Source organism: Eptatretus burgeri, chromosome 4 (genome assembly GCF_056783735.1).
Source record: "Eptatretus burgeri isolate ZD-2024b chromosome 4, Ebu_testis_v1, whole genome shotgun sequence".
NCBI classification, from domain to species: Eukaryota; Metazoa; Chordata; class Myxini; order Myxiniformes; family Myxinidae; genus Eptatretus; species Eptatretus burgeri.
In genome coordinates, this window is record NC_140964.1 from 139,276,067 (window position 1) to 139,288,776 (window position 12,710).

General features: G+C 46.0%; 1 protein-coding gene across 2 annotated transcripts in view; it reads right to left on the bottom strand.

The window, feature by feature from the left end:
* The window catches only part of LOC147029237 (uncharacterized), an 85,098-nt gene that overhangs the window by 2,360 nt on the left and 70,028 nt on the right, over positions 1-12,710 (bottom strand). The window contains exon 6 of one of the 2 annotated variants that reach the window (XM_085876450.1): positions 9,648-10,345. The exons of the other annotated variant lie outside the window; for it this stretch is intronic. Coding sequence (XP_085732576.1) covers positions 10,200-10,345 — 146 coding nt within the window. The 3' untranslated portion in view covers positions 9,648-10,199. Of the gene's footprint in view, positions 1-9,647; positions 10,346-12,710 lie in introns of those variants that run through there. 2 annotated transcript variants of the gene reach the window in all.

Here is a 12,710-nt window from a genome sequence, read left to right on the forward strand (position 1 = left end):
AGATTTTGAGATTTATTTTTCCGTATTTTACCATGTCAATAAACTAACATAAAATAAAGTGTATCCTTGTTTTATACTACATCTAAGTTTGCTTTTGTTTTGTTTGAAAATAAAGTGCATCTTTGTTTTACACTACATCTAAGTTTGTTTTGTTTTTAATAAACTGTTCCAAATTTCCTGGTTTTCTGTGGGGCACCCTGTAGTCAGGTCAGGTATGGGAGCATGTGCCAGAACAGCACGTCGCTGCGTCCACTTTCTGCCGGTACTCCAGGGGCCTCAGTCTGGCCACCCCCCAGGCAGATGCCAGGCCCATCCCCATCTCCTTGAGATGATGGTCAACCTGTTGCAACCATGAGGCACGTGGTCGACCCACTGGTCTCCTCCACTCATGAGACTCCCTCGCTGAGAGAATCTGGTGAGCAGGATCAGAGTCAGGAAAACGAGCCACATGTCCATACAGCAGCAACTGACGCTCACGGACTATGCAGGTAACATCTCATCCGAGTCTCTCTCAGCAACCGCTCGTTGGACACAAAATCTGACCAGCGATAGCCAAGGATTCTCCGAAGAGACCTGGTACCAAAGGAATTAAGTCTCCGTCTCACATCCTTGGTCAGAGTCCAAGTGTCGCACCCATAGAGCAAGACTGGAAGTACCAAGGACCTGAAGACTCGGACTTTCGTCCTCCCGCACAGGTACCGGCAGCGCCACACCCCATGATCCAGTGAATCCATGACTCCCCAGGCCCGACCCAGACGTCTATTGACCTCTGACTCGCAGCCGCAGAGACATGAATATCACTGCCAAGGTAAGTGAATCTCTGCACGACCTCAACATCCTCACCACAAACAGACAGGACAGCAGCATCCAAGATGTCACCGAAAGCCTGGATCTTAGTTTTGACCCAAGAAACCCGAAATCCCAACGGCTCCGACTCCTCATTCAGCACCTCGAGGGCCCCCAAGAGGATGTCTAAAGTCTCCGCAAAGATGACTGCATCATCTGCAAAGTCAAGGTCCGAGATCTTGACATTCCCAAATGACGCACCGCAACTTGATCTCTCTGACATCCTCCCTAGAATCCAGTCCATACAAGTGCTGAAAAGTGTGGGGGCAAGTACATATCCCTGACGAACTCCAGTAACAACTGGAAATAAGTCAGAGATGGTACCACCACACTTCACAGCACTCTCAGTACCAGAGTAGAGTTCAGACATCAGATCGATCAGTTTTGGTGGCACCCCACGAAAACCAAGAATCCTCCAGAGGACATCCCGATTCACTGAATCGAACGCTTTACAGAGATCAACATAGGCTGCAAGCAGCCCCTGCTGAAACTCTCGTCTGCGTTCGGTGAGGACACGAAGGGCAAGGATACGGTCAATCGTTGACCTCTTTGGTGTAAAGCCTGACTGCTCTGGACGCTGGTGCTCAAGCAGATGGTGGCGAACCCTATCGAGAATTATCCGAGCAAAGACCTTGCCCGGCACTGAGAGCAGCGTCACCCCTCGGTAGTTGTTGCAGTCTTGGCGATCACCCTTCCCTTTCCAGAGAGGGACTACAAGGCCCCTCTTCCAGTCAGTTGGGATGATGCCTGTGTTCCAGGCAGAGCACAAAACTGCATGCAACGACACGAGTGCAGCATTTCCACCAGCCTTGAGAAGTTCGGCATGGACGCCACAGATCCCTGGAGCTTTGCCTCGTTTCAACTGGTTCACCGCAGCCCGTGTTTCCACAAGCGTAGGTGGACCACAGTTGATTCGAGGGTCAGCAACAGGGATTGTAACACCCTTGACGTCCAACTCGACAGTTGGGGGATCAGCCTGGTACAACCGCTCAAAGTAACCGGCCCAGCGGACCTTCACTTCAGACTCCTCTGTCAAGAGCCTACCACTCTCTGCTCGAACTGTAGTGCTCCGAGGGATGGGCTTGGATGAACGTAATGCGCGAATTCCCCTGTAAGCGGGACGAGAATCACCTGTCCACAGGTGATGCTCTACCCCCTCACAGATTCCTCGCACATAGGCCTCCTTGTCCACCCTCAGTGCACGTACAGTTTTACGCCTCAGCTCCCTGAACAGCTCAGCTCTGCCATTCAGCCTGGCCCTGCGACTCTGCTCAATGGTATCCAGTGTCCCTTGAGAGACAAAATTCTTCTTTGCCCTGCGGTGAGCTCCAAGGCATCCACCGGCAACATCAAGGACGGTGGTCTTGAAGGCGCTCCACAACTCTTCAGGACCCCCCAAAGCACCCAGACCCCCCCCCCCCAAGTGTCCACTTAGCCTGTTCGCAAACTCCTCAGCTACTCTCTCATCCCTGAGCTTGGCAACATCCAGCCTCGTCTGGGATGGTACCATTCTCCAGGATTTAAGGTGCAGCTTTAGAGTTGCTACAACAAGCCTGTGGTCAGTATTGAGGAACTGAGCACTCCGGTAGACCCTGCAGTTCTGGATCATCCTCCAACGACCGTCAATGAGGACATGGTCAATCTCCTTTGCCACACCGCCAGCGTTGGAATACCAAGTCCAGCGATGAGCTTGTGGGCGCTGAAACCATGAACAAGCCACCCTAAGTCCATGACTTCTTGCAAAGTCAAGGAACTTAGTGCTATTCTGGTTCATAGTTCCTGAGCCATGGGGACCAACACACACACCTCATAACCGTCCCTATCAGTTCCAGTCGATGCATTGAAATCCCCCAAGACTAGAAGTGTATCTCGTCTGGGGCACTGATCAACCACAGACTCGAGTGTGGCGTAGAATGCATCCTTCACGGTGAGATCACTCGCCTCAGTCGGAGCATAAACAGAGACCAGGGAAATGACACCTAAGGAGTGACGAATCCTTAATCTCATAATACGCTCGTTGACCGGTGTTACCTCAATTATCATTGGGGTCAGCTTATTGGACACAGCTACAGCAACTCCTTGGGTATGGTAACCATCAAAGCGACCAGACCAATAGTAGGTGTAACCACCCACCATTATCTCGCCGCAATCCGGTCTCCGAACCTCAGAGAGAGCTGCAATCCCGATGTCCAAACGCTTGAGCTCAGATGATAACAGAGACAGGTGATCATCCTCTCAGGGAAAGGACATTCCAGGCACCCACCCGAAGGGACCGCCTCAGGTTAACCCAAGGAGACCGCCGTCTGGTGGACGACACCTCAGCACCACTCCGACACACTCTCCCGCAATCTGACCCAGGGATGTTACCCCGTGGTTTCCCTCCTATCAAAGATTGGGGGTCCCGAAGGCTTTGCCCCAATCCCGTCATCCGGTGAGCTGCCCTGCGAAGGGAAGCTGCACAGGAGGTACTCCCACGGAGTGGGTTTTCAGATTTTTTTGCGGTTTTGCGGAATGAAGGGTTTTACGGTGGCCGGAGTGCAAATCCTGCCACCAACCTCCTAATAAGAAGTGACCCAACTGCAGGAGGACGTCCGCAGACACAGTTGGGCACTAGATATGGATGGCCGTTGGCTCACAAGGAGCTCCTCCGCCCTTTGACAGGTTTTGTTTTTAATCCTGCTGGGTGTCCATATCCAAACACCCTCCTCACCAGAAAACCTGGTGGGAGAGACGGTTTAGTCGCCGACAACCCGACCATGGAACAGGTTAGTACAGCTTTACATGGTACCTGTAGCAGGTCACAGATCGAACCTGACCTGACACACTGAACCTGACCTGTAGTATCTATCTATAATTCCAGCAATGTGTATGTGTGTGTCTGTGACCGCTGTTTCTCGACAACCAGTGGACCGATCTAATTGAAACTTGCCATGTATATTGCTGGGGACCTGAGGGATGTGCCTTTTCAAGGTTTGATATTAATCGGACAAGTGCTTCCCAAGTTATGGCCATTTATTTACCAAACCAATGACAGGACACGGAGCTGTGTAGGCGTGGCCGATGGGGAAGAGATCCTCAGCCGCGTTCCCCATTACGGGTTACAACGTACGGACTTCCGGATGGTGATGACACTGTATTCTAATAATTTCTCGATTTCTTATGCGCATTTATAGATAAACACAATGCCCCAATCCAGTCGTTGTTTACGAAGGAACGGACTGTGGTTGTTTGAAAGTTTTTTTTTTTGTACGTACGGCCTCGCACGTACTTGTTATGATAATTCCAGCAATCTCTGTCTGTGTGTGTGTGTGTGTGTCTGACCACTGTTACTTGACAACCACTGGTCTGATCTAATTGAAACTTGCCAGGTATATTGCTGGGGACCTGAGTATGTGCCTTTTCAAGGTTTGATATTAATCAGACAATTGGTTCCCAAGTTATGGCCATTTATTTACCAACCAATGACAGGACACAGTGCTGTGTAGGCGTGGCCGATGGGGAAGAGATTCTCAGCCACGTTCCCCATTCCGGGTTACAACCTACGTAATGACTTCCGGAGAGTGATGACTTACTGTATTCTAATAATTTCTCGATTTCTTCTGCGCATTTATAGATAAACACAATGCCCCAATCCAGTCGTTTACGAGAGCGGAGGAACGGCCTGTGTGGTTGTTTGAAAGTTGTTGTTTTTTTGCACGTACGGGCACGCACTAGTTATATTATGATGAGTTGAATCAGAATATAGAAACGTTATATTAATCACGAAGTCATTTATACATCTCAGCTTCCACTGGAACTCGTGACATTTCCAGGTTATTACATAGTTTTAGTCAATTTAACATTTGTAGCAAATCATCATTATCACTAAAAGCAGATATATGCTTTATAGAACACAAACATAACAAAGGAAATGAATATTCCCAAGGGTATCCTCTCAATTATAGCATATTACATGGATTTAATCAATATTGTGATATGTGGGCAGAATGCTTTTATCAGACCTGCTTCAACTATGAATGTTCCCTTGAGAGGTCCAGACATAGTTTAAGAGGAAAATCACTTCCACATTCCCACATTTTGTCCTTTTAAGGACAATATTAAGTCACTTTTAAAGCAACTGAAAATTCCATATTAGCTGCGCATGAGCATCTCTGTTTCCAGGGCATCAATCTCCAAGCACAAATCACTAAGCCCCAGCCCCTCATGTAGTCTTCCCTCTCCAGAAGAGCTGAGAGGCTTCAGGTGATTACGTGACAGAGCCTGCTTTCGGCCTTCCATCCAATGGGAGATCTCTACCCACCATGGGTGATCTAGACATTTTCAACACACTTGGGCATCGGTTTTCGGGAACAAAGCTGATAAAAAGTGCATCAAGGATGACATTTGTCCATAGTCACATAACATACTCATTACGACATATGGATTTTCAATCTCAATTTTGTACAACTCATAAAATGCCTCATTAAGATCAGGACCCTCATAAGGAAATGTTTGTTTCGAAACCATGACAGATAATGCAGTTTTCCTCTTAAAGCAGCTGGAAATCAGTGAAGGTAATGCCATAGTAGCACATTTGAAAAGTACTACGATAAGTCATATTGTTGTGGTGCCGGGTCTCGGTGGCGAGCATGACCGCTCGGGGGAGTAGTAGAGTCGGCTCCACTGAACACACTGGAATTTAGGTCATGACCCTCGGATAAGTCCGAAAGGCACGGGCCCCTCACAGGACCATGAATCGCCAATAATTCGACCGTGTCGGGTTGGGTTAATTGCCAACTTCAATATACCGAAGTACCCACACGGCAAAGCTTACCGGGGAATTCACACTCTCGACAGGCCTCGAGCGGAACGAGTTGTTACTGTGCTCGTACCGTGTGTAACCCAAGCAGATTGTTACCGGGGCCCGTCGGTCCAAATGAACAATTTACTGCTTCGCTATTTCTCAATACACAATGTGCGAAGCCAATGAAAGAAATACAGACACGAGCTGGAACATTCAACAATAGGGGTATGTATTTTACAATAATCGGGGAGGGGAAGCACACAAGGAGCAGAGTTATCACGACTCTAAGAAATGCAATGTACAATGAGCAAAGAAAGCACTTACACATTTGTTACTTAAAGATGGGGCCCAAGGACACACACACGCACACACAAATGCCCAGAAAGACATGGACCTGTCCACCTCGTGTGGTTCTCGACGATCTTGGGGGTAATGGGACTCGAACCCGCAACAGAGGCCACTCCAAGCTCCAGGTACGGAGGGTAGCATCGGGCGTTGGCACGCTCCTCCGGCTCGCAGGCAGGCGACGCGTGATAATCTCCCGAGTCAAGATGGTCGACCGCCCGCAGCAATGTGCCAGACGAGACGCCTCGGATCCGCGCGATGCAGTCGGCCCCAGACCCGGACAGAGACGCCCACTCAAGCAGACTGGACTCGCACTCGAGCAGACTGGACAGAGACGTGCACTCGAGCAGACTCGACTGAAACGCTTCGAACTTACTGGACGCAATCATTCGTTCCTCCTCCCCTTCCCGGGTGCGGTCCTCTCGTCCGTGGCCTTTTCATTGGGTGGACGGTGTGTCGCGGCTCCGCCTTGCTGCCAAGGACCGCCCCGACTCTGGTGTGCTCGACACCCATTGGGCAGAAAACTACGCATACCCTTATTTGGCGCGCAGCTGACGCGCAATGCTTTGTGACCAAATACGGTGCGAAATCCACACCGAAACGCACACCACCTGAGGCATGGAATTCCAGACACGCCCGCATGCCGGCGAGCGCGCGGAGAATGCCGAGAGCAGAGTGTTGTTGTTGTTGTTGTTGTTGTTGTTGTAGGTGATGTAAAAATCCTATCTATAAAATAACTCCGCAGCGTACGTACATTTAATTCCCATTAGACTTGGGACGGGGCCCTAACTAGAAACACATACCGATATAACTGATCTATAGGACCTGGCTGTTGTGTGCAGTAAGCTTCCAGATTCGCAACAATATTCCCCCAAGAGTATTGAGGAAGGTGGCTGAGCAGGTAAACGAGATGTTAACGGATATTTTCAATAGATCCTTGGAGCCAGGACAGGTACCAGAGGATTGGAGAGTAGCGAATGTAACACCATTATTTAAGAAAGGATCCAGAGAAGAATTAGGAAACTATAGACCTGTTAGTTTGACTTCAGTTGTGGGGAAGGTGTTGGAGACGTAAATTAGGGACCAGATGAGGAACCATTTAAACAAATACAAACTAATTAAAGCTAGTCAGCATGGGTTTACCAAAGGTAGTTCCTGTTAGGGGGTAGTTCCAAATGTAAACCATCTGCATTTAGTCTCCAAGCTGTAAACAAATCCATCATTTCCACATACAGTGAATGATCGTTAACTCTCCATCTTGGCTTGAGGCATGTTTACCAATGGATTTTTACCTGCGACACGTTGTAGGTCTATAAGAGCTCCGCATTGTGGCTGGTGTTGGGGGTCGTACAGCTGCCGGACCCCACCCACATTTGTCGCTTGACTCCACCAACCAAGGTACCCAGACAAAATGATATGGCCACCATCTGGGGCATCAAGCCCATCAGACTGCATGGTCCTTCAGAACGCACGGTATTCAAGGGTTACTCAAGCCTGACATTACATTATGTAATCGAGCATGACGTTATGTAATTTCCAGAAAAAAATAGCGTTATATAGTTTTTGAATGTCCCCCTATTAGGGTTAAACAATCCATGACCATGAGGAATCGGCTCGTTCAGATATAACCGTGACGGAGGCTGACATGGATGAGAGGTGTCATGTGTTTCCCAATTGTGCTATTTATCTTTTAAGAGTGCTTCAAATGACATTTCCCAATGGGCCAGTTGACGGATTTGTCGCAGGTTGTGACCACAGTGCGTTCATTTTTGTTTTTATCACCGCTGGCTTACCCATCCTCATCATCAGAGCTGATTTCCCGAAGCATTTTGGTTTGTTACTGGATGTCAAAAACCAAAAGCTCCTCGACTCCATGACTAATCTCTATGTCAAGGGTATCACCTCACACATACCTCCTCCATCTGTCAGTCTCTGATTATCAAGTCTGACCGTGTGGCCAGTTTTGATGCCATCAGCCATTACCCTCTAACCCTAACTCCTTTCGGCGTTTTTGAGTTTGTGCGCATGCAGTTTAGGTTACCCAACGTGGCACAAACCTTTCATTTCTTCAACGATGAGACTATCCGGGGTTTGCCTTTGTTTATGCCCACATTGATGATCTGCTCCCAGCCGGCGAGACGATCAAGGAGCATGAACACCATTTACAGCTCGTGTTTGCTTGGTGATCACAGGAGGGCATCATCATTTATCCTGCAAAATGTCAGTTTGAGGAGCCCTCATTAAAGATTTTGGGGCACATAATCAACAAACATGACATCCATCCACTCGCAAACAAAAGTCAAGGTGATCCAGGACTACTTGCAGCCAACATCAGCGCATAAGCTATGGGAGTTTCTTAATTTTTAAAGGAGGTTCATCCCGAACTGTGCAGACACCCTTCATTCAATCATTAGAACCAGCTTGCATCATTGGTTGGGACGTGGCTATGCCGCTGATGCAGTGTCCCCCTTACCAGTACACTGGTACTCATTTTGCCGACCTCGGAAGGATGACAGGCTGAGTCAACCTCCTGGTGTATTAATTCAGCAGCCAACGGGGCTTGAACTCAGGATCCGAGGATCCCAAGCCGCCACCCTAACCACGAAGCCAACACCAGGCTTCCATATCCCTCCTGAGTTGTGGTGACTAAAACTGCACACTATTCTAGATGTGGCCCTCACTAAATTCCTGTACAATGTTAACACCACCTCTTTTGCTTTATCAATGATCCCGCTCCGAATACAACCTAAAACCCTATTTGCTTTACCTATAAGCTGCCTGGCACTGTGCTGCCTCCTTACCTCCCATATTTATTACCACCCCCAGATCTTTTTCCTGTGTGACACGCTCCAAAACTACCCCTTACATCCTGTAATCTCTATTTTCATTGTTCTTTCCCATCCCCAACACCTTACACTTGCTCAGGTTAAATTGCATCTGCCAATCTTTTGCCCAATCTATACAAGTATCAATATTTTCCTGTATCTGTTCACCACCCCCTCTGCTATCCACCTCACCTCCAAGCTTTGTGTCATCTGCAAATTTGGAAAGCTTACTCTTCACCCCATTATCCAAATAATTGATGCAAGTAATGAATAGTAATGGTCTGAGTACTGATCCCTGGGTGTTGATAGAGCTACATTGTACAGCGGTTCTGACGTTGTACCCGGTGCTAGCTTTAAAACAATGAAATTACATTATGGAGGAACAAACACACGCAGTCATGCAGGTTTCAACTTAGGAAGAAGAAGAAGGTTTATTGCACATGCACAGTCGTATATATACACAGGTATGGTCACATGACAATCACAGCACTTCATATTGACTGGTTTCATTAATTACACTGGTCAACAATTTTTTACTTTCTGAATGTTGTCTATATTTCTACAAGTGAATTAGGGTATTCTGGCACTGCTGAATCAGGAAATGGCATCCGTTTCTCTCCATCAGGTCAGGTTTTTGTGCTAAGTTGATTTGAAAAAAATCAGATCTTGTGACAAAATCAATTACATTTTTGTGGCATTATCAGCTGATTTTTGTCAACACATATCATCCTAAACATGTTTTTAAGAAAAAAAAATGTTTTGCCAACAACATTTATTGATTACATGATAGAAACATCGATTACTGTCATCTGAATGGTGGGCATTGATAAAGGTAAGTACAAGTAAATTGCATGTTGCGTCACCACTGTTCAAACTTCAGGGCTTGAACTTCCGTTTCTTCGAACTCCTGGAATGTTCAGCGGCAGGGAGGTCTCTCTTCAGATTCCAACAGTAGTCAGCCATCATGACTGCGTCCCAGCGACCCTGATACCTGGTCTCCATCTCCTTCATGTCCTGATGGAATCTCTCCCCCTGCTCGTCACTCATTGAACCCAGGTTCTCAGGAAACCGGTTCATATGTGAAAATAGGTAGTGCATCTTGATGCTCATGTTGCAGCCCAGGTTTCTGAAAGCAGTCAGCATGTTGTTGACAAGTTCTGCGTAGTTTCTGGCCTTATTGTTGCCAAGAAAGTTCTTCACTACCAAAACAAATGTCTTCCACGCTTCCAGTTCCACTTCGTTCATTGAGTTTTTGAACTCTGGATCTCTGATGAGCTGACGGATCTGAGAACCATCAAAGATGCCAGCTTTCAACTTCTCCATGGTCAATCCTGGAAAAGCCTGGCACAAGTAAGTGAAGCAGTCACCATCTTTGTCCAGAGCCTTGGTGAACTGCTTGATTAAGCCGAGCTTGATGTGCAGCGGTGGGAAGAGTATTCTGTCTCTGTCCACCAGAGGGTCGTTGATGACGTTCCTTTCTTTGCATGGCACCAATTCCTCCCGCACAGGCCAGTCCTTCTTCGTGTAATGCTGAGCACGGTCCCTACTATCCCACATGCACAGAAAACATGGGTACTTGGTGAAGCCAGACTGTTGTCCCAACAAAAAGTTCACCATCTTCAGGTCAACACAAATAAACCACTTATGCTGATCATAACCAATTTTCTCCAGCACGTACTTCACCGCTTCATACTTCTCCTTCAGTGTAGTCGAGTGAGCGATGGGTACAGAGGCAAACTGGTTGCCGTTGTGTAGCAGAACACATTTCAGTGATCGCTTGCTGCTGTCAATGAACAGTCTCCAATCTTTGGGTTCGTACTGTGGCACTCCAAGCTTGAGCAGAAGCGCATGTCATAAATTGGCGCATGTAGGTATTGTACATTCTTCAGAGTTCGTTATTTCAAGAAATACAACTTTTTTGTATCACATTATTACAAAATCTGCCCCCATTAACTTTAGTTTTGATCCACGAACTTTATGCTTTGCCTCACCAATTTTTGGAAGATTTTGAGGTTTTATGACTTCAAACTGATCCCTTTTCGACATAATCACCCAGAACTATCGTACCTGAATACTTCTTGTCATTAAAATAATTATTTCCAATCAAAACAATTATTTGACATGACATTTTACCCCCACCAACTTCTTCTAAAATGCTCCACACATGCGTACATGTGAACAAAAATGTAAAAAACGACATGTGGCCATATCTCAAAAACTTGACCTGATTGAACAAAACTAATGTGAGTTTTGGATTCAGCGCATCAGATTCGTCCTAAATCAGCTTAAAAAATGCAGACAACAAATTTGTTGTTGACCAGTGCTATTGAGAGCACACACTTATCGTATATGTCAACACACCCACTTGCTCTCACATTATCTCCTTCAACTCAAATCATCATTAAAAAAAAACAACCAAATATCATAAATGACATCATGTCGTCTCAACTTCAACATCCCTGTCTCCAAACATAAACTTTGCAAATTTACTAAACTTAAATTTCGTTGCAGGTTTTGTCATTACATCTGCTGCCATCTGGTCTGTTGGGCAATACTCAAGACTTATTTTACCATTATTTACAGTTGATCTCACAAAGTGATACTTTACGTCAACATTTTGTTCCAGTTTCTGCCCGACTGTTTTAATCCATTGAGTGACTTTTCTAACTTGTACACCAATTTTTCATTTGTACTAGATTTCACCTCATAACCCTCTGGTTGTTCCATGGAAATCTCACGATCTATTGGTGCATGTGGGTAGGCACTTTTGACATCCATCTGATGTAAAATCAGGTTTTCCTGTGTTGCTTTTTTTGCATTAACACTCTCACACTACTCGAGTTGGCAGGAGGAGAAAATGCCTCCTCATCGTCTACACCCATCTTTTGACTGTATCCTTTCGCTGTTAGCTGTTAGTCATTTTCTCTCAGTGATTTCATTTCCTCATCCATCGCACTGACCCATTCCTTCGAGTTAGTTGAGGTTCCATTTTCTCTGAAAGTTAGAGGTACATTACTCATCAATCTGTAACAATAGTCTATGTTAGTCAGTGCCTGATCATCACGATCCACATCACATACATAGTCTCTTAAATACTCTGGCCTCTTGTATTAAGGGTTAGTATAGTGGTAAGTATCCCCGCCTGTCACGCGGGAGACCGGGGTTCGATTCCCCGACGGGGAGCCAGGGGAGTGTGGGGGAAAAAAAATTATATTAATGTATTTTAAATTGTAACAAATGGATTTTCAGAAATGTAACTTTTATGCTGCAAATTGAATTGGCTGTCATTTCTGGCCAAAAGACTTTTGCCCTAAATGATAAGAAATGTGTTGTTCTGGAGCAGAGTGACCGAGCTGATAAATGAACCTTTGCTTAGAAAATGTATGAAGTGGCTTTTTGTCTAAAAGACACGTCTACAGTCTGGGTGAATATCCCCCAACCTCTCTCTCATGGAAGTATAAAATGCTTTGAAATCTAAAAGTTTGGAGTGCGAGCACGTGAGGAAGTAAAGTTTCTCAGTGGCTTGTACTCCTTGGAACTGACCAAGTACCAAGTTAGAATAAAACTCTCTGATGTAATGTAGAAGTGAATTGAATCGGGTTGGTCTAACTGTTAACTAAAATAAGAATAAATGAAATAGAACCAAATAATATTGCAATCAAATGGGGATTCTTAAGTTCATTGTACAAGGGTGAGAAGTGTATGGTGTATAATTAGGAAATAAATTGTTTCACAAGGAAGGACTTGTGTGGACATCAGTTTTATCAGTGTCAATAGGGTTTTTGTAGGATTTTATAATCAAATCAGACAAACGTTAAACTCTGTCTGAAGTCAAATAGGATTCCACAATCGGCCAGTTAGAATCCTTCAGGAGGACAACGATCACAACAAGGTGGGTTTAAAAAAATCCA